The sequence below is a fragment of the Papilio xuthus genome, unplaced genomic scaffold, assembly GCF_000836235.2.
Source record: "Papilio xuthus unplaced genomic scaffold, Pxut_1.1 DF828177.1, whole genome shotgun sequence".
In the NCBI taxonomy this organism is placed as follows: Eukaryota; Metazoa; Arthropoda; class Insecta; order Lepidoptera; family Papilionidae; genus Papilio; species Papilio xuthus.
This window is the reverse complement of record NW_013530472.1, coordinates 4,534,795-4,558,326: the sequence shown is the minus strand read 5'-3', so window position 1 is coordinate 4,558,326 and position 23,532 is coordinate 4,534,795. Positions and strand designations below refer to the sequence as shown.

General features: G+C 34.4%; 3 protein-coding genes across 3 annotated transcripts; 1 reads left to right on the top strand and 2 right to left on the bottom strand.

Moving 5' to 3' along the window:
* Positions 1 to 826: 826 nt before the first annotated feature.
* Positions 827 to 4,346, bottom strand: LOC106113669 (uncharacterized). Its single transcript, XM_013306521.1, has 5 exons — positions 4,238 to 4,346; positions 3,704 to 3,798; positions 3,046 to 3,219; positions 2,266 to 2,419; positions 827 to 1,170 (listed from the first exon to the last, which is right to left on the bottom strand). The coding sequence occupies exons 1-5, from the start codon at positions 4,245 to 4,247 to the stop codon at positions 1,049 to 1,051; spliced, it is 555 nt and encodes a 184-aa protein (XP_013161975.1). The 5' UTR covers positions 4,248 to 4,346; the 3' UTR covers positions 827 to 1,048.
* Positions 4,347 to 4,838: 492 nt separating this feature from the next.
* On the bottom strand, positions 4,839 to 6,259 carry LOC106113704 (glycine-rich cell wall structural protein). The gene is made up of 2 exons (XM_013306563.1): positions 6,214 to 6,259; positions 4,839 to 5,914 (listed from the first exon to the last, which is right to left on the bottom strand). Exons 1-2 carry the CDS (start codon positions 6,229 to 6,231, stop codon positions 4,922 to 4,924), a joined length of 1,011 nt encoding a protein of 336 aa, XP_013162017.1. The 5' UTR covers positions 6,232 to 6,259; the 3' UTR covers positions 4,839 to 4,921.
* A 13,044-nt stretch (positions 6,260 to 19,303) lies between these two features.
* LOC106113677 (tetra-peptide repeat homeobox protein 1-like) lies at positions 19,304 to 22,847 on the top strand. The gene is given in 4 exon segments (NM_001312350.1): positions 19,304 to 19,374; positions 20,632 to 20,988; positions 21,335 to 21,484; positions 21,771 to 22,847. Coding segments are annotated over 4 exon segments (693 nt in total). The 5' UTR covers positions 19,304 to 19,362; the 3' UTR covers positions 21,945 to 22,847.
* The last annotated feature ends 685 nt before the right edge of the window (positions 22,848 to 23,532 follow it).

Sequence of the window (23,532 nt, the reverse complement as noted above, 5' to 3'; positions counted from 1 at the left end):
CCAATGTAAAACATTCCAAAATCAACAACTACTAATAAATTAAAAATTAATTAAAAAAACATTGTCCAGCGGACAACATTTTGAATCTAAACCATTCCCAGATCCCCTTGAACACACACAAAAAACTTCCTCAAAATTGGTCCAGTCGTTTGAGAGAAGTTCAGTGACATACACACTCACAGAAGAATTATATATAAAGATGTATTATTTTATTCATTTATCAAACAATTAAAAAGTTACCTTTTAAGATGTGAAATGATTATTTTTATATTAAAACGTATATTTAAGAGATTTTTTTTTAATATCTGTAAATATTTTAGCCATTTAAGTGTTTATCGACATTATTGAAAATATACCAAAATAAAATTAAGATTTATTTTTTATTTTAGGGAACATACCCATACTACGTGACCTATTTTTTTTAGTTTTTTCGACCCCTCCCTCCCCTCGGTGACCACTCGTAGTAAATGCCAAGACACCCCCCCTACCCTTTTGTTTTTACGTAGTAATTCATAATTATGATTTTTAATCATTTCACTGGCAAAAATTTAAAAAAAAATTAATTATTTGGCTCTTCTTAATAGCATAAGACTGCATGCATACTTAAATTACTAGTGAACTATGTATTATGAAAAATAACAACTAACGAGTACGTCACAAAAACCTGAGTCCCCCCCTCCTGTGACTGACAGTAGTACTTTAAGGACCCCCCCCCAAACGAGTCACGTAGTATGGGTACGTTTCCTTATTTATATTTATGATTTTGAAATAGCAGTTAAAACAAATAAATAGTTAGACGGACACAATCGCTTAAAAAACAATAATAGAAAAATTGGTTCTTATAATCCCAAACCCATACAAAATTGGATTTTCATTTACAATATAGTATCACAATAATAAAAATATAAAAGCCACCATACACGTACAGTTTCAACATTCAATTGACGTTACCAATACGGACAGAGTTTTTACTCGCCGCTAAAACTTATTGGAAGTACGTCACGTCATCTACTTGAAGCTATCCGTGTACGGCGGCCATATTTCCGTTTCACGCTGCACTATACCACATATCATGGTTTATAATATTTCTTAGTCGTTCCGTTTCATCTTTCTCATCTTCTAACTGCTTGTAGTAACTGGCCACTAACATCAACATGTAGAAACGAAGTGCTGGAAAAAAAATATAGTTTTTATTTTCTGAACGTCTCAATTAATAGTCGTCAAAGTCGTTGAATAGCCCTTAGTATAGACTCATATAAAACTCATATACATAAAGTATGAGCTAGACTTGGAGTTAAGGTAACTTAAAAGTGGTAGAGTCAGCAATGCTGAACACACAAGACAGGTTTAAAATGGTAGTAAATTCCGCGTTTCGATGGATGAGTGTGCTTGTTTGAAGCCTATTTTAGTGCCCTTTTCTTCCAACCCTTTCCTTGAGAATGGGAATATGAAGATAATTTAGTGTAAGGGGAACTTATCATCATCATCATATCACTATTCGTCTCCACTGAGCCATAGTCAACCACGCTGGCCAAGTGCGGGTTGCTTGACTTCACACATGTCTTTGAATTTCTTCTCAGACATGTGCAGGTTGCATCACGATGTTTTTGTTCACCGTAAGAACGTATAGGAAGGGTAAATTTGTTCGTCTCATCCTCTGTCGATTATAGGCTACGATTCTGCAAATAAGGATGTCTACGCCGCGGTCGTTTGTTATTTCGTCGAATCCAGTTGGCCGTTCACTTGTTTGCCACCCTATAAATAAACCTATGTGTATACTACCAATAAATCTACACTAAGCGACTCCCTCAGTTACTACTTCTTACATTAAGTACAAAGAACATACTTAAGCTATTGCCGAAAATCACAACAGCATTAACAAAAGAACGTTAACTATAAAGCAAATACTGATAAGATATACAATCGCATTAAAATGACCTTTCTTAATCATCTGTTGATTATTTTAGGGGAAATTAGTTGCTTAATATTAGTATTAATTAGTCTAATGCTATGTCTTAAATTTATATTTTATAAATAATGAAATGAAATACCAAAAGGAAATCGTAAACTTATACGTAAAGAAATGATCTAGAAATCTAGAGTTTGACCTAATCCTATGACCGGAAATATCATACAAATCTTACTTAAAGATTACTTTGCTATTAATTTTAAATTATTGTGTTTAACTTCTTAACAGTAACATGAAATTTGCTGACTTCAAAAAGTAAGTGGAGCGCCATCTAGTGGATTTTCAAGAATACTTACTAAGTCCCAAGAACTCTAATACGTAAAGTATCAAGGAGTTGTCTCCGGAATGTATGATCACGTTGAGCGTACTCCAGAAGATGAACATGAGAACTGACGTCATCACTTGCACAGTCGTCCATACCAGCCATGGACGGATTAAGTTTGCTTTCTCCTGGAACACAAATCATTTTATTTATCTTAACTAATATTATAAATGCGAATGTTTGGATGGATGTTTGTTAGGAGGTATCTTTAGAACAGCCCAACAGATCTTACTGAAATTCGACACAGATGTAAAACATGTAGTCTGGAAGAACACATGGGCTACTTATAAAGTTCTTATTTCCGCGCGTACAGAGTCGCGTGCAGCAGCTAGTTTATTAAATGCGAATGCTTAGATTAATGTTCGATAGTAAGTATCTCCAGAACGGCTAAATGGATCTCGCTGACATTTGACATTGCTGTAGAATATAGTCAGGAAGAACACATAGGATCACTTATACCTAGAAACAACTAGAGTCGCGTGCAACAGCTAGTCTTCTAATTGCGAACGTTTAGATGAATAGATGGATGGATGTTTGTTTGAAGGTATCTCCAGAGCGACTGCACGGGTCTCGCTGAAATTTGGCAATGATGTAGAATGAAGTCTAGAAGAGCACATAGACTACAACTAAAGTTTACCCAGCTAATGTTTCTTATTAACTTATTTGACTTATCATTATTTTTGGAATATAACAGTTTTAGTTTATTACTTTTTAACTAGTAAACACATAAATAGTTTCATTATGTTTGTCTTACCCGTAACACTCCAACAAGCATAAGCGAAGTGATGACAAAAGTGGTGACATGGATGACAGTGATGAGAATAATGACACCGTACGACGCAATGATTTCTGACTCATCTTGCGACAGGTTTGATGGCAGCACGTTTAGTATCGCCAGGCATTGAGCTATAGCCATCACAGAATAAATCTGAAAAAATAATTTTAATACTTCTATACTTCTAAATCAGATTTCTTTTAGATCCTCAAACTATGTAGTTTTTTATTCTCTTCTCTACATCTCTCATCATTATCATTATCATCATCATATTCAGTCTAAATTCGTCCAATGCTGAACGCAGGTCTATTTTTTCTACTCATATTTTAAAAAAAGAATTTTGTTGTATATTTATGCTTCTGCATTGAATGAAGTATTGTTGACTGCATCTTCTAAAACCCTTCCCTTCTCTTTATCCAAATCGGTATTTTGTAGTGGTATTTTCTCTGTTTCTTCTTCCTTGCACAAAAGATGATAATCGAAGTTAAAGAAATTTGTAACTAGTTATGTTGACTGTGGAGAAGTAAGTCCGTGGACGTAACATGGAAATTATGCGGTATGCTACTTTGCCTTTTATTATAAAAAAAATAATGACCAAACGCTTTTAATCAAACACTAGTACATTTAGGACACTTACTATAATAACAAGCGCCGAAAAAACTGATCCAATTTTCAGCGAGAAGCAACCGAAACGCTTCTGTCTCGGGATATTCTCCATTGAGAAAGGAAATTCTGAAAATAAACAATTTTATAAACTTTAATGTGCATAATACTTTTACTTTTTTGTTTAAATATTTAAATCTAATGCCGAAATAAGTGTCAGAAGTGATAAGAAATGCCTAAGTGACTTGACCTAACCTAACCTAATAAATTAAACTGAATAGTACGAAGAAATTCAAATCGCTACAAATGAAAGTTAAACTAGCATAATAACAATTTTTTGTATAGCATAAGGGGGGATTCGAGCAGGAAAATCGGTTAATATTAATTAATCCGGCACCCATGCAACTCCAGAGGAACCGCAGATGCGTTGCCTTAAAAGTGCGCAAATATGCTGACAGATATTTCTGATAATTAAATCAGAACACTTAGAAGAAAAGCAAAAAAACAAACAATGAGTTATAGTCATTACGAATAAACAAAAGACAATCATCAAACAAAACAAACTCACTGGCACCCATTTTGTTTTCTTTCACTTTTGAGCAATTAAAAAAATAATATTTTCCACTTTATAAATCAGCTGTTGCAACGACTCCTCGCGTACTGATAGTCCGCTATCGGCTGCCAACTAATCACGCTCCAGATAATGCTCGCTATCAAGAAAACCAATATCCAAATTAGAAAGAAAATACGATAACAATAATTTTACCAATATTTGATTGTCACGTAGGTACAAGACAAGGAAACAAAATTTTGGAGGTTAAAAGACAAACTATTTTTTTAATTTGTATACAACAAAAATCTTCTAAATTAACCAGCGAATTAGATTTAAAAAAGGCTATATTTGATGTAGATAAGTTAAAATTTAAGAAATTGCAAATTTTCTGTTTTTTTTTACATTAAAAATTATTCTTACAGTACAAACCTAACGCAAAACAAAATATGCTTTTAACTGGCAAAAGTAATATGAGAAATAATTAAATACGGGTAAGAAAGAATAAGTCATAATAAAACTGCATGAAAATTCACTTAAAACATTTAATTCTATAAAAAGAAATATAAACTTATATTAAAGCCATAAAACACCGTTAAATATCTGGTTACAACTGCGTTGGGTTCACCCGAATTGGCAATAATAGAGCATTTGGTACAATTTAATCTAATAATCACTTAAAATTCTAATCAATCAAAGTCTTCAATGATGGTCTACAATATGTCCATGAGATTCAACATAACCGTGACCTCCGTGACTAGAAATAATGCCTCCTCCATATCCCGATGATATAACTGCACCTCCTCCATATCCAGATCCAATAATAGCTCCTCCGCCGTATCCTGAACCAATAATAGAGCCTCCCCCATAGCCTGAACCAATTACAGCGCCGCCGCCATAGCCTGACCCAATTACAGCGCCGCCGCCATAGCCCGATCCAATCACAGCGCCTCCGCCAATACTAGACGCAACAATAGAACCTCCTCCGAGTCCCGCACCGATGCCTGCACCTCCAGCACTCGTTACAACAGTACCCACGGGAACAGCTACAGGTTGAGGGACACCAACTGGCACAGGAGCAGGAACACCAACCGGTACGGGCTGCGGTACCGGTATGCCAACACCTTGAGTAACCGTCACCGGCACAGGTTGAGCGACCGGGTACGGTACAGGTCTATCTACTGGTACAGCTACCGGTCTCGTAACTACATGTGGTACGGGTTGTGGTACTGACACGGGCACAGGGCGTGGTCTATCCACGGGTACTCCGACTGGAACTGCGACAGGGACCGGGCGTGGTACACCAACTGGTACAGGCTGGGGTACGGGGATAGCGACACCGTTGTTGATCTCCGAGTACGTGTGCCGAGTTGGTACGCCCGCGGCGGAGAGGGCGGCTGCCTGCCCAATTCCGCCTCCGATGCCTACGCCGGAACTTACGCCGAGTCCACCGATTCCACCGCCGATTCCGCCGATGCCACCACCGATGCCGCCAATGCCACCGCCAATTACTCTGCCATAGCCGATACCGGATGATATGCCGATTCCAGAGCCGATTCCAATACCGCCGCCGTGGCCGATGCCGATACCATGGCCGTAACCAATTCCGATGCTAGCGTCTCTTTTCTTTTGCTCTTTTTGCTCTGCGCCTTCTATTTCGATGTAGTTTGATATGAGGATTAAGGCGAAGAAAATCTGAAACAAAAATTAAATAATTTTCACTACTAACGAAAACAGCGAAATGTATTTGTAAACAGTTTGTTTTATAATAACATTTGTATCATTTTATAAAACGACAATGTTTAAATATTTAAAAAATGGTTTAAAAATTGAATTTTCTCTGAATTAAAAAATCGATTTTATGTACTTTTCAAATGGTCTAAATCGATTCAAAATCGAAACACCAAAAATTTATTTTTGTAATTTTAGATTTGAGTAGTTAAATTAACAGTTTTACTTAACTAATATATTTAAGATATTTTTAACTAACTTACATATTGTAACCTAAACATTTTATAATAAATTCGTGTTGTACGTGAGAGGAGTTGCAAGTAAGTGTATCGGGATAAAGTAAGTAATGGTATTTATATGTTAGTTAGTGCAAAGGAGGCGACACCCGATGCCAGAGTACGGCCGGAACCGCGGCGCAAACCTTGTCAAGTGGAAGAAAGTCTGGAACTATATAGAGTATGATGAAACCCCCAATTTAAAAAAAATGTTATATGCTAAAGACGAAAATGCAATTCTTTATTTATTTGGCTGGTTCTGAGGCTTATTTGTTTGGGTCCCTAAGAGTGCTTAGTACCCAAATTATGGTTCCGTAATTATAAAAATGGGTGAATAGTTTTTATTCATGCTTATTAAGAATAACTTCAAGGCGAGGGGATTTAATCGAAATAATTTGTAAGATTTTCGCATATAAAAACTTTATTTTTAGGTTCATTTTGGATATCGTAATAAAATCCTATTAAATTAAAAATAAATTACAATCTTCTCAGTTTGTGTCAAAGTAAATTAAAACTTTTTTTTTTTTAATTCCACACAATTAAAACAACAGCTCTATGTGATATCTCAGAGTTGACGTTTCTTACGCACATATGAACGCGTCCGTCTTAGGTAAAACTAGACCAGTTTCAGATTCCAAGTGAGACAAGACCTATACGTAATCACAACCTGTATTATATAAGGATTATCAAATTCTAATAATAATAATAGTTCAAGTTATACACGGAAATATCACAAAGTATTTTCTAAGTTATTATTCAATAGTTTATATTATTAACTGATTCCAGTAGTATTTTCACAGCGTCGGTGGCTCAGGGGTCAAGCACTTGACTTGCAATCTGCAGGTCCTGGGTTCGAATCCCGCCATGTACCAATGTGTTTTTCGATTTCCGATTTACATATGTACATTTATCCGATGTTCTTAAGGTGAAGGAAACCATCGTGATGCAAAATGCACATATCCGAGAAGAAGTTGAAAGATATGTGTGAAGTCAACTAACCCGCACTGAGCCAGCGTGGTTGACTTTGGCCTAGTCACCCTTGGTTTAGGGTAGGCTCCGAGCCCCTCGGTGGGGTCGTATAGTGAGCTGATGATGATGATGAAATCCTACAGAATATTATACTTATATTCAGTATTATTTTTAAATCTTACTAATATTATAAATACGAAAGTTTAGATGGATGGATGTTTGTTAGAAGGTATCTCCAGAACGACTGCATGAATCTCACTGAAAATTGGCATAAACAAAACATTGCCTGGACGAACACATAGCTACTAATAATTTTCAATTCACAGATGGAGTCGCGAGCGACAGCTAGTGTATCATTAAAAACATTTGGAATACAAATTGAGTATCGTCAGATATACATACAAACAATCCAATTCGTTATTTATATTTAAACTTATTTACTTATTTCATGGAAGATAAACTTTTCATGCACATTTAACTTCTTCCATACATTTAAATAGTATATTTAATTGTAATAACGAATTGTCTATACATACTGTACTATTACTTTCTCTTTTAACTAAATGTAACAACTAAATAACTCTATCATCAAACTAACATGTAGAGCACTAAAACCCGGTACTCATAGTAGTTAAGTGTATAATTTATATCAATTACTTTAAAACAGGCAACAAACAGATGTTAAAGTAGTGCTTAGGATCGCCATACACGAACATTAAGCAAACTACAGTTCGTCTATGGTATCCTATAGAGTAAAAATTAATCACGCTTTTATTTGTAACATAATAGCAGTTGCCCACGACTTCGTCCGCGTGGAATTAAAAAAAAATTAGTAAATATGGCCTATATCAACCGGGAATAGTGTAACTATGAAAAATTTTACAAATCGGTCCAGTAGTTTTCAAGCCTATTAAGTACAAAGAAACTCTTTCCTCTTAATAATATCAGCAACTATCCCTAGCGATTAAGTCTACGCGAAAATAAAAAAGAGCTTAATTAGTAGCCTCTGTATTCCTTCAGGCTATGTTCTACATCTATGCCGGTTTCAGCAACATTCCTGCAGCTGTTCTGGTGATACTTTCAAACTTCCATCTATCCATCTAAACTTTCGCATTTATATAATAATATTTATAAGATGTCACCCGGGGATATTGTAGCTTCAATGTAAACCGTCAAATCTTTCCTCTTTATAATATACGTAAAATCATAAATTAAATCGTAAAATAAATAATGAAGAGCGTCGGTGGCTCCAAGGGGCCAAGCACTTGACTTGCAATCTGCAGGTCCTGGGTTTGAATCCCGCCATGTACCAATGTGTTTATCGATATACATATGTACATTTATCCGACGTTTTTACGGTGAAGGAAAACATGATGATGATCTGAGAAGTAATTCAAAGATATGTGTGAAGTTAACCAACCCGCATTTGGCCAGCGTGGTTGACTATGGCCTAGTCATCCTTAACTTAGGGTAGGCTCCGATCCCCAAGGGACATAGTGAGCTGATGATGTATGTAATAAATTAAATTGAAATAAAATTCTAGCAAAAATATTCTTACAAGTTAAAAGGTAAATAAAATAAAAAATATTTCGTATATTATTAACCACAAATATGTAGTATAAAGACAAATTGATCAACAAACAATGCCTTCAAAGTATGTTGTATGAATACAAAAATTTGCATGTTACATCTGTCTGCACTCGTACGAATTTTGGTCAAACATTTTTAAGGTACATCTATATAAATAAAATTGGAATGTCTGTTTGTAATATTGAAAATTCGCGATGCAACCTGCACATATCTGAGAAGAAATTCAAAAATATGTGTGAAGTCAACCAACCCGCACTTGGCCAGCGTGGTTGACTATGGCCTAATCACCCTTAACTTAGGGTAGGCTCTGAGCCGCTCGGTGGGGACGTATAGTGAGCTGATGATGATAATATGTGTTCCGGCTAATCTCTGAAATGGCTTGACCGATTATGACAAGACTTTTATTGGCTGGTAGGTAGCTGATGTAATAAGAAGTAACTTAAGCTACGATTATTTAAAAAAAAAACTTTTATTTTAGAAAAATAAAGTAATGCAATTTCAAGTAATGTCCAGTACCGCGCAGCTCAAAGTATATCACGCGGACGGAGTCGCGGGCATAGCTAGTTATATAAAAATAATCTTGTCACGTAATCCGTATGCTTGTCTGAATTTCTATTATAAGTAAAACAAGATTGAGAACGCTTTACCAGGTCGAATTGCACTCGTGTAAAGTTGTGAATCTATACGTGTTTTGAAATGTTACCAGTTTTATAATACTGGTTATATTTCCTTAATTATTTTGTTAATTTAATTATCTGTCATATTTATTTACTATCTATATCGGAGTTTGTTACTTTCGTAATACTGAGAAAAGTTTGTTCATTCCATAAGGTTGCTTTAAGTCGCGGGTTCGATTAAGCTGGTTAAAAAAGCAATCACTAAAGTAAACTAAAATTATTTTAACGCAAAGTAATCAATTCTAGAGATGATTTAAGATGAGTGTTTTTAGTTTTGTAATATACTTCTTACTAATGTTATAAACGTTTAGATGAATGGATGTTTGTTTGAAGATATCTCCAGAACTGCTGCACGGATCTGGCTGAAATTTAACGTAGATATAGAACATAGGACGTAGTCGAGAAGAACACATAGACTATCAATTATTTTTAATCCCTCGCTGACGAAGTCGCCGGCAACAGCTAGTTAAGATAAAAACGTAAATTCTAATTTACATTTATTGTGTAAGCGAATTTAAAGAGCCAATTACATATTTCAAATAGCTGTCGCCCGCGACTCCGTCCGCGTGTTTAAAGTAATTAAAATTTACGGGTGGACTACCCTTAACATTTAGGGGGATGAAAAATAGATGTTGGCCGATTCTCATACCAACTTAATATGCTTACAAAATTTCATGAGAATCGGTCAAGCCGTTTCGGAGGAGTATGGGAACGAAAATTGTGACACGAGAATTTTATATAAGAGATATTATTCTGACATAATTTTCTATTGTTAACAATATTTCTATAACGTATTTGTCTATTTACCTTAGTTCCAAATTTAAATATAACCCGAACGTACATAAAAAGATGCTTCCATGCCATCAAATTCCATAACCATTGTGCAATCTGACTAAACATTCTGTCAGATTCACTGGAACATTCCATAGACTCAAATATGTCAATCGTAACATGAACAGTCCGTGTAAAGCAGTATTACATTCTTTACACAACATCCAGTAATCAGGTCAATATGTCAGAGGAGACTTTTTTTACAAGATGAGAGTTGATTAGGAAAAATTTAAAAGAATTTCCATTACGTTTCCACTATCGTAACATCTATATTACTATCTCTTTTCTTCACATTAAAATTAACAATTGAAGATATATTTTAAATAGATATTTTGGTCTCAGAAACTTACGTTATATTAATTAAAAGAAACTTTTTTCACAAAATTTTGTGGGCTCTGTCTCTTGAACTAGTACTATGTTTCAGGAGACAGCACCTTCTCTTATCTATTGCCTAAAGTTATATATAGTTTCCTAACATATGTTATGCATATATATGCAATTGAATATTAAAATATTAAAAGTAGTATATACCATAGTATCTTGTTATATGTAACTCATCCTCATGTTACATTGATTTAAACAAGTCTTAAAGTTACGTGAACCAAATAATTCAACATAAGAATGTCGGTCCCTCTGACATCGCCTACTAAAGGTAACAAGATTTCCCGATTCAGTTTTTCCAACTAAAACGTAACCAAGTAACTCAACTCGTAACCATTTCCTACTTGATTTACAATATTACCTTTTCCTTTGTGACTTTTTTGCTGATTAGGTAATTAAATGGGTAACTACAAGTAAGACATCCAGTAACATACCTATGTTACATAATTATAACACATCTTACTAATATTATAAATGCGAATGTTTATATGTTTGTTTGAACGTATCACCGAAACGGCTGAACAGATTTCAATGGAATTTGGCACACATATAGAACATAGTCTGGAAGAACATATGATATTATTATTATTTTTTTTTAATTCCGCGCGGCAGTCGCGGGTCACAGCTAGTGTATTTATATACTTGCAATTAGTTTTATTACTTGATTAAGACAGGATTTATTAGGTAATACTAGGTTTTTATTTAGACTCTTCTTATGTACAAACATATTGATAGGTAAAATTATGTAATTTTTTTATAAATTATGAAAGGATAAAATCGGTTGGTTATTTTTCTTGAATAAGGAAATTGATTATATACTACATATAGAATATAAAAACCAATATATATGTTAAATATATAAAAATAAATAATTTTCGTTTTTGTGATTTCGTAAATACACTATGTATATTTTAACAAAGAATCGAATCCCATGTGTGAATGATTCCAGTCGCTATATTTCTCTTGGGTCGTTAATCCTTGACCCAAATCCTCTGCATCTATGACCCGCAGCAACCGGCTCTAATGTTACAACTCATTATGTAACACAACGTAATAACTTGTAACACTGACTGACGTCACCTTGGTATAAGGATTATAAAGGTGCGTATACATTAACTGAAAAATATTAAAAATAAATAAACATTTATTTGTTTTGGTTTCGAATTAAATTTCTTTGTTCTTACATTTTAAAGTTTAAATCACTATAAAGTAATAATGAAGAAAGATCTTACACTTTTGATGATCTTCGACAAATATTTAAAGATGATATCGGAGACACGAGTAAATAAATCGTAAAGTTTCTCAGTATGTTGTTTTTGAAATAGACAATCATCCCGGTCCATAGACTCTAGCTTTGAAAGTTCGAATGTAGTTTATTTTAGAAATTAAAAACTAGAAAGTTGCTATTTTATATGTAAGATAACTAAGAAAAAGAATAAATATAATAAAAGGATAACAGCTATTCTAGAAAACTCGAGAAAGCAACAGAATTGTTTTTTTAAATCAATACTAGCTGTCGCCCGCGAGAGTGTTCGCGTGGTTATATAAAAAACTTAATTAGTGTAGCCTATGTGTTCATTCAGACTATGTTCTTTACGTATGCCAAATTTAAACGAGATCCGTTCAGCCGTTCTAGAGATATCTTCAAACCCCCATCCATCCATCCACATCACATCCATCTAACATTCGCATTTATAATATTGAAGTATAAATTCGAAAAAAATGAATAAATAGTATCCTATGCCCGTCTCCTGGCTCTAAGCTACCTCCTCACCAATTTTCAGGCATATCGGTAAAGCCGTTCTTGAGTTATAAATAGTGTAACTAACACGACTTTCTTTCATATATATAGAAGATGTTAGTTTTAAAAAAATCAAGTGTGTAGTCTTCTTAATATCTGTAAGGATACGTCATCGTATAATGGGTATGCGTACAGCTAATCGAAATCGAGTATTGCATACGTAATCAATGAATGTCTTATTTTATGCCTACATACTTCTATTGATCACACATTAGAACAAGTAAACTATCACACCTTTTTAAAATAACCTTAAAAATATGAATAGGGTTGTCACTTGCATGACATTACGATTTAGTTTAAGCTTTAAGCTTAAGCTTCAGGCTTGGGTTAGAGGGATACATAGATCTTAATTTTTTTTTGCAATTATAGTACTAACGATAGCTTAACATCACGTACATATAATTGGTCAATATGACAATCAGGAACTGACCGATATTTTTTTATATTATAAGAGAAGGGGGCAAACTAGCACGGGAACGCCTAGGTGATCGACACTTAAGGACATCTGTAATACCAGAGGAACTGCGTTGCCGACCTTTAATCTATAATCTTTAACAGTGGTAGAGCCCGCTTTAACATGTTCGCACTAATTGGCCCGGCTCGCCCGGTGAAATACCACGACCACACAGAAGAAAGGCGTGAAGTGGAAGCAATTCCGCGTTTCGTCTGATGAGTGTACGTCCCGGGGGCCTAATTTAGTCCTCTTTCCCTTCCCACCCTTTTTTCTTATAAGGAAGGGATGGGAAGTGGAAGTGGACTTTCCGGATGAGAGGATGCATGGAAAGGAAGCTATTTTCTTTCTGTGCATCCTCTCCTCCGACGATTAAAGGTATGCAACGCATATGCAATTGTCTATGGGCAGCGGTCACTTCGCTCTTTCAGCGATTTTAGGTGGCCGCTCGCTTGTTTGCCACCTTATGATATAAAAAAAAATCTTTATCCCCTTTATAGTTGTTTTTTACATTTTGAACTATGTAAAGAATCTTTTAATCTAATTCACGAGAATTCTTAATGTATTACAAACTGGTTTATACATACGTTTGTCGTGAGATGAATGCATTATTTGTGTCGACATTTCGTTTTAAAATGCTGCTTGTGAATGAACAGCCCGCCGACAAACTGCCAAGCCGGAAGACGTGCAAATGGTACAAGGCTACGATTATCTGGTGCATTTATCACGTGTTTACATTGTCAAGTAATGTCGAATTGTAATTAACACAATCAATCGTTAAATAGATGAATTTACTATTCTCTTAGTATAGAATTATCAGACATTTGAAGATTTTGAGTGAATGAGTATAATGCCATTTAAAACCATAAATAATCTCATACGAATTTTATGTTCTTTGACCCCTCCCCCATCCTTGTCAAAGCTGATGACACAAGTGACATCCTAGTGTGATGCTTAATTACACCTAATTTAAAAAATAACTAAACTACACACAAAGTGGGCTACGACATAAGATGCATCCCACACATCCCACGATTATCTTGTCCTTGTCTAGTCAGAGCTCTAAGTAATCACTCTTCACCTTTTCCTTCCAGTGATAAAGGGACTGACTGTCCATCAACCATACATATATTCGTTATTTCTAGATGAAAATAAACAAAAAAAACAAGTCCGAGTGTTCTATAACATTGCAGAAAACAATAGAAACTTATTAACATTTCACTCTTAAGAATCAGTCCGAAGGTTTGAGCTATAAGTCATAATAGACGGACATAGCCACATACATCTTCATGCATTTAAATAAGACCCTGACTACCCAGTACTGGATTTATTCGATGTTCAAAAGCACAATCTAAAGGGACAGTCCTTGGACCGAAGTAACAATGAAAGTAGAGCATCTGGCATTCTTCGCGGGTCAAGAAACCCTTTGTTATTGCAAAATAAAATCTTCTTTATATTCAAAGCATTAAGTACTATATTTCAACAGGCTGACGTCAGTTCAGACTACGTATTATCCTGTAGTTATGTCTAGATAAAGCTAGTTGTGGGAAACTGTGTGCCTTTCAAATGGTTACTTACGACTTGAACTTACTTCGTAGGACATTAATTACACTGTTCAAGAGCTATCAGAGTCTGAACGATTGGAGCATCCATTTCTAGAGCTTGGAGCAGTTTTTAGAAAATAATAGAATCAAACAAAAGAATAAACAGATGTGATATTTGTCTGGCGAATAATTTTTAACAATGAACATTTCGTTAACAAGAAACAATGTTTTCAACCTGATTTGTTAATAACTAAAGCATACTACAGACGTATAGCTGGACAGTGAAACTCTTCAACAGCTAAATCAGTCTGCAGCAGGCTTAAAAATATAAATTAAACCAAGAATTATTTGTGATCCATTAGTGTTGGCTAATCAAACTCAATTTAAGTTTCTCAGATCTCGAGATGATTTGACTTATCAGATAATCAAGGAATAAATTCGCTTTCCTGTTTGATGCGAAACGGTAGTTTGTTTTTACGCGTTTCGCAGTCACGAATACGTGCTGCAAATGGCAGTCAAAAATCCACGCGTGATGTCAATGCACATTTATAGGAGCTTTCACATTACACAATTCGATCGAAATCAGTAAAAAATTCTTCGATTTATCGTATACTTTTGTGTACTAGCGTATCAAAGGTTTTATTAAAGTCTATGTTCATATTCCTTTTTAGGGTTCCGTATCTCATAGGAAAAAAACGGAACCCTTATAGGATCACTTTGTTGTCCGTCCGTCCGTCACATATCTACTAATCATCAGCGAGGAGTCATTTCTTCAATATTGAAATTGTGTCTCTAAAGTCAATATTGAACACAGTTGTCGATGATCTTACTAATGTTATAAATTCGAACGTTTAGATGGATGAATGTTTGTCTGAAGGTATCTTCGAAAGGTGTCGATGAATTTGGATTAAAATTGGCACACATATAGAATCTCGAATAATACATAGGCTACTTAGTATGTTTTTTTTTATTTCGCGCGAACAGAATTGCAAGCAGCCAGTGAGTTATAAAACATATGTGAATAACAATCTCAATTTCATAATTAAAACAACTCAAAACACATTGAATTCCAAACATTGTACGAATTTGTAAGTTCCCTTAATGAGTTTTAACACAACTTTTTTAAAAAAATAAATAAATAATCCTGAAAAAAGGTTGACAACTCATGCTATATAGAGTTACTTAGGAAGCAAAGTATTGTTAGGTATCCGATTTCGTGATCTCGAACTGGTGTAGCGGGCGGGTTGCAACATTTTATGCAATGCCCCAAGTCTGCGGTTCTCAAACTTTTTGATTACGGATCCCTTTTGGGTCGCGAAGTATTTAACGGAACCTTAAACTTATTGACCTAACATTATTCTATGTTCTTGAATTTGTAATTATTTTCTTTCCCTCGTTCATTAACCTATTGTTTTTTTTTAATCTGAAACCTTATGTATAGTTAATATCCTTCTAATTGATGATCTTCCTCATCAGTGGCACTACAGCTTCGGTTGGTCCTGGTCCAAGTCCAGTAAAATCTTCCATATCGGTCTATTTTGGGCTTTATGTTCCTAGCTCTTGACACCGATATTTTTAACGTCACGTTCGAAATCATCCAGCCATCTTAGTTTTGGCCTTCCACGTAATCTAGTTCCTCTGGTTGTCTTTCCAATAGTTGCTTTTTAATAGATCGATTAGAACTATTTTCGTAGAACAGAGCTTCCCGGTCCCCATAGCTCCAAGGAGGTCACTTTGAGAAACTCTGGTCTAGTTACCTGTGACCATAAACACTGGTTACCAAATCTATTATTAACATCTAGCATAGCTTATAGATAGACAGCCTTTTAGCCCAAAAGGGTATTGACCAATAACAATCTATAAAAAAATGCCTCTCTATTGAATTTAGTCAGATATGTCCAAGACATTTTTATTTAGCAGAATTTACTAATGGTTAGAAGCGCGGACTAAAGACCTGTTTTGGTTTTAATACGCGTCATTCGACTATTTTCACTAATAATCCTAACACAAGCTTCAAAGTTTAAAGTCGCCCGCGACTTCGTTCGCGCAATGTTAAAAAAAAAATTAATTATATGTTGTTCCAGACGTTCCAGTAGCGTATATGTTCTTCCAGACTATGTTCTACATCTATGCCAAATTTCAGCGAGATCCATTCAGCAATTCTCGAGGTACTTTGAAACAAATATGCATCCATCTATATACGTTCGCATTTATAATATTAATAAGATTACTGTTAATTAAAACAGTTAACATTTAAGTTATAAAAAGATCTTTAAATTTCCAAAAGGAGAGGTAATCTTTCATTTAACATCTTGCTTAATATAATAAATCAATGATAATAAATAATTAAATTAAAGAAATATAAAGTTCATCTATTTCTATTAATATTTATAGCAAATTTATGCAAAATATTAACAAATTGAAATACTATATTTGGTACTGCTACATAACTGGTAGACATTTATCACTAATCACGGGTTTCTGAGATCCTCGTGTTGTGTAAATGGTGAGAGCACAAAGGGGCCAGCTGAAAACCAGCGCAGGAATGGTCAAGGCTCTCCCTGCACCAGCTGAGCTGGCCACCTTTTTTGCCACATCCTTAATTTATTTAATCTAAATTGTTTTTTTTTGTAGATTTTTTGGTTGTTTGTGGTAATAAAGAAATGATCTATTCTATTCTATCAAAATATCTGTTTAAAATATCGCTATCTTTTTTCATCAAATATGATGAAAGAGATGACGATACATTTTATACAGAGATTTTGGTTTTAGAAACTCACTGTTAGTGCTCTGAATATTTAACCAGATTATTATGTTTTTATACACTCTTTAGTTACGAAATTTTATATTACTAACTTTATTGTTTTATATCAGACTAGCTGTCGCCCGCGACTCCGTCCGCGCGAAATTAAAAAAAAATATTAATCGCAGCGTAATGTCATATAGCTTAAAGCCTTCTTTTATAAATGGACTATCCAACACAATAGGAATTTTTCAAATCGGACCAGTAGTTCCTACGATTAGCGCGTTTAAACAAACTCTTCCGCTTTATAATACTAGTATAGATTCCTACCAGTAAAAGAATTTTTCAAATCGATTCGGTGTATTCGGAACAAACAAACAAATCTTAGTATATGTTAGCATATATAACTAGTATATAACTATATAACTATTAGATTAATTACAATCGCAAGACATTTAAAATGTAAACGTGGTTAAATCTTTTTGCCACAAGATAATAAAATAGTGCAGTAATACTAAAATGGGTCATAAAATACTATCCACTTTTTATACTTGATGATGAGACTTGATGATTTTTTTTTATAATTGATGGTCCTTTAGAAAAAAATGTTTATTATGAAAATACAATAAGAGATAGATATATGCTATCGTAGACTTTTATTTAGCACATTTAAAGAGCTATAATTCTGTAATATATTATTTTTTTGTAGGTCCTAAAGTTTATCTTAAGTAAGCGAAAGAAGCTAAAATGTTAGTTTTCGAAACGCATTTGGAAGTTAATCTAAAAATCTTCTAGTGAATAAATGACACAGATAAAAAATCCAGTCAAATTGAACCTCCACCTTCTTGAAATCGGTTAAAATAATTTTCAAAATGTGTGAAAATTACGATACAACGCTGACTTATGTTAGAATAGTTCAAATATTAAACCGAACTATAACAAGAATCAAGTTTACTTTCAAATATTGACAAATAGTAATAAATGTATCATTCAATTATAGCAATTAATTTCAATATAAACATTGCAACACATTTTACTCATAAAAGACATCAACGAGATTCAATTCCATGACCCTAAAATAGATATTATAGAGCGTCGGTGGCTCAGGGGTCAAGCACTTGACTTGCAATCTGCAGGTCCTGGGTTCGAATCCCGCCATGTACCAATGTGTTTTTCGATATCAGATTTACATATGTACATTTATCCGACGTTCTTACGGTGAAGGAAAACATCGGGATGCAACCTGCACTTATCTGAGAAGAAATTCAAAGATATGTGTGAAGTCAACCAACCCGCAATTGGCCAGCGTGGTTGATTATGGCCTAATCACCCTTAACTTAGGGTAGGCTCCGAGCCCCTCGGTGGGGACGTACAGTGAGCTGATGATGATGAAAATAGATATTATTTCTAAGATTCAATTTTCTTTTTGGACTCCCTCAGCCACATACAAAGGTGAATGCGAATTTATTTTACAATAAAAACTTTCTAATATAATATAATATATTCTGAAAAAATTTAAAGCCATTTCAGTTGCAGTAAATACGTAAAAGTGTGGAGATTAGAAAATATTTTATTTAATAATATAAAAATTTTAGTCCTTCAATGTTTTATATCCAAAATTTATTTATTTACTTATTTATAATTATATGTTTTCTTAATAATATAACAAATTACTTTAGCTGTACTAAATTGCGTTACTAGCTGTCGCCTGCGACTCCGTCAGTGAGGAATTAAAGAAAAACGTAATTAACCTATGTGTTCGTGCAGGCTATGTTCTACATCTATGGCGAATTTCAGCGAGATCCATTCAACCATTCTGGAGATACCTTCAAACAAACATCTAAACATTCGCATTTATAATATTAGTAAAAAGTAAGATTTATTAACGAAAAAAGTAATTACGCGTAATATATTCTGTTACGTTTTATATTTTAATATGATATTTTAGTTAACAAGATACATCTACAAGTTTGTACCAAACCACGATGTTGCAAATAATCGCGTTTGACGTAAAAATCCTTCGGCCTATAGTAGGGGCAGTGCCCACAAGTCTTATATAAAGTCCTTACCTTACAAACAGGGTACACATGACCAGTGGTCACCGACAGTGTTAGTTACCTAAGTGTTGTGCGTGATACCTTACAAGCAAAATGAAAGCCTTCGTAAGTTTAATTTGAGATTATTATTAAATAATATAATTAAAATACATAAATGAGAATAAGAATGAGATAAAATTTTAAGTAAAAAATATTTTTAATAAATAGATCAATTAAATTAAAAACAAATATTTGAAAATTTTAAATAATTCAAATTTTAATTAAAACATAACAATTAAAACATATTCACAAAAATCACTATTGAACCGTATTTTTTTTTAATATAAATATGAGCATCGTTGGCTCAGGGGTTAAAGCACTTGGCTTGTATTCTGTAGGTCCTGGGTCCGAATCCCGCCATATACCAGTGTGTTTTTCGATTTACATATCTACATATATCCGACATTTTTACGGTGAAGGAAAACATCGTGAAGTCAATCAACCCGCACTTGGCCGGCGTGGTTGACTATGGCCTAATTACCCTTAACTTAGGGTAGGCTCCGAGCCACTCAGTAGGGACGTATAGTGAGCTGATGATGACAATATTTATTATAAATATTAATTATTATTATTTTTTTAACTACTTATACTAACCTTAAAGCTAAGGATTTCATTTCGTTTTAAATCAATCAGTAGATTCAACCCTAAGACCTTATATTTTGTAGTAACATATCACTACTGTTTTAGAAAAGTATTATACAAAACAATGAAATCGAAAGTAATAATAATAAAAATAAACAAACTATATTGATTCATCATCGACTACAATATTCGTAGCTTATTAATTATTCATACGACAAACGAAATTTCGTTTTCGTTCACCCCGTGACGCATGCTAAGTGGTGTGAAGTCATTGCACGTAGCACGGTAAAAGTCGTTCATTGTTTTCGTTCAATAGTTATATTACAGTATGTTTCTATTAAAAGAAATAATAATTCAGAACATTTCAGAACGAAAATATGTTGAAAATACTTCTCATGTTAATATGACTAAAAAGTTTTCAGAAGCAATCTTACTAATATAAATGCGATTTTTTAGATGAATGGACGTATGTTTGTTTGAAGGTATCTCCAGAACGGCTGGACGAATTTTGCTGTAATTTGACATATATATAGAACGTAGTCTGGAAAAACACATTGGCTACTAATTATGTTCTTTTAATTCCGCGCAGACGGAGTCGCGGGCGACTGCTAGTATTTAATAAACATTTATTAAACCAGATTTTATTCTAAGATACTTTCGGGAAAAACACGAAGGACACTGCTATCTTGAAATGTCAGTCAAATCGTACCTTGTGTCACAATTTCTTTCTTTTATTTCCAGGTCGCAATCCTCTTCATGACAGCATCAGTTCTTGCTGAACCGAGCAAAGTCATTCAAAAGCGGAGTGGACTGGTAGGACATTACGCTGCTGCTGCACCTATCATACATTCCGGCTACAGCCTGGGAGGCTACAGTCTTGGTGGTGGAATCAGCTCAGGATACGCTGCAGGCCTGACCTCTGGGCTAGGTGCCGCGCTAGCTGCAGGACCAGGCTTCGCTGTAGGACCGGGCGGTGCCATCGGAGGTGCTACAATTGTTGGTGCTGATGTTCACACGACTGTCACCAAGCACGTCGGCGTTCCAGTCCCAGCTCCTTACCCTGTAGCCGTAGACAGGCCTTACCCCGTCCCCGTCAGGGTAAGAATTTAATTACTAATATTATAAATGCGAATATTTAGATGGATAGATGTTTGTTTGAAGATATCTTCTTAACAGCTGAACGGATTTTGATAAAATTTGGCACAGATGTAGAACATAGTCTGGAAGAACACATAGGTCATTTAGTATTTTTTAATTTCGCGCGGACGGAGTCGCGGGTGACAGCTAGTTTATTATATTTTTAATTAACATATGAAAGTATGAAATGTTTTCTCACAAGAACATCTTCTTCAATCTTATCCAATCTGAACTACTCAAGTATCCAAACCTAACGTTATCCAAAATCCAAATAAATTCAAACTAAATGTGTAATGAATAATTCCAGGTTGCGGTCCCAGTGCCAGTAGACCGGCCATATGCTGTTGCAGTGCCAAGACCCTACCCTGTAGCTGTTGAGAAGCACGTCGCTGTGCCAGTCGACAGGCCAGTTCCTTACCCGGTTCCCCACGCAGTTCCTTACCCAGTCATCAAACAGGTAAAAAAAAATAATTAATCATGTTATATACAATAAATCACTAGATTTTCTTTACGCTAAGAAATATATTGCGCAAACATTAATATTTGAATCACAGAGGTATCAAAAAGGTATTCTACCTTTTGGATCAAAATCTCAATACCTTTTTGAAAAATTGCTTATCAACAAAATTGCTAATCTTTTAAGTTACTAAATCAATTTTATAAACTATCACCATAAATCGATTCCATAGACCAAACGAAATCCAAAAATAAATCCTAACTAAACGTAACGCTAATCAATTCAGGTCGGAGTACCAGTTCCCGCTCCATATGCTGTGCCAGTTCCCAAACCAGTAGCAGTTCCAGTGCCCCAGCCAGTTGCGGTACCAGTGGTCAAGTCCATCGTCACCTCAGGACTGGGAGCGTCTCTCTATGGCGCTGGTTTCCACGGACACGGACTTACTTCTAAAATCTGGTGAAGAGTTGCGAATTGAACACTCGATTGTTAGTTAATCAAATAACTTTTATGACCAGAAACACCAGTTTAATTAACTTCGAAAGATTTTAAAAGGTTTTTTGCTTGTTGCTTTCTTATTTGCTGAAAGAATTCCCTACCATTGATATTAAAATTATAATAACAAAATCGATTTAGTAATAATTTTTGAGATCATGGGGTACAAAATTTAACAAACTTTAGAAGTGATGCAGTTAGATTACGTCTAACATTTAATTGCGTAAATAGTCGAAAGTATTACGAAATAGTTTTTAACTGCTTCAATTGAACGTGCTCAAAACATAAATGTCTTTAAACTAGATTAGCGCAAAGGTTAACCAAAATGGCGGCATGTTTGTTTTGTGATTAACAAACGAGTGTTCGATGATTCGAAGGCTTTTATTGAGGCTCTATTAGTCACGAATAATATTGTGATTTAGTTAGTTCTTATCTGTATTTAGTACCTTTAATTTAGTTGTCTGTCTTTAGAATGCTCTCTATGGAGATTTGGGTCGATGTGCAATTGTTTGAAACTTGCTTTCATTTTACTTGAAGTTAATCTTTTTGACTTTGTAGATGTCTTCACCAAATGTTTTTGTATTTATATTATGATGTTTATTTTTATAAATCAACTTATTTTTTTATGTATCCATTTCAAATGTATACTTAGGTCACAAAATGTTTGTATATTTTTGTTGTTTATTATTTACTTGATCTCTTTCAATATCTTGGTAAAAAGGCTTCACATATACCTATATGCATATTATATACCAGTTTAAATTGCTTTTGTATATAGCTTTATATAGTGTAAGAACGAATGTAGTTTGTTTCGATCGCAGTCGACTAAATACTATTTTTTGTACTGTCTTTTATAATAAAAAGTATTTCAGAAATTTTTACTTTTTATTTACTTATTACTAGAAACCTTCAACATCATCAGCTCACTATACGTCCCCGCCGAGGGGCTCGGAGCCTACCCTAAGTTAAGGGTGATTAGGCCATAGTCAACCACGCTGGCCAAGTGCGGGTTAACTTCACACATATCTTTGAATTTCTTCTCAGATATGTGCAGGTTGCATCACGATGTTTTCCTTCACCGTAAGAACGTCGGATAAATGTACATATATAAATCGGAAATCGAAAAACACATTGGTACATGGCGGGATTGATCCCAGGACCTGCGTATTGCCAATCAAGTGCTTGACCCGTGTGCCACCGACGCTTACTAGAAACCTTACTCTATAATAAAAACTAAATACTCTATTAATCTTATTCTTTGGTAAACTTAAAAAAAATTAAAACAACATTTAGTAATAATTTATCTCAATACGCACCTCTGATGATACAAATACAGTCATAATGAGTCAATTAAACAACATAAATATATTAAATTATAAATATAAACAAGACCTTATAATTACTATAGTAAAAAGTAACTTAACAAAATAAATGCTTCTATAGTGCGGGCTATACGGCTTCTCAATATCATATCTAGAGATATAGATTTATTTAGTTGCAGCGAGTCGAAATTCACAGAGGCTGCGTACAGATGTGTGGAAGACGTTTGAATATTG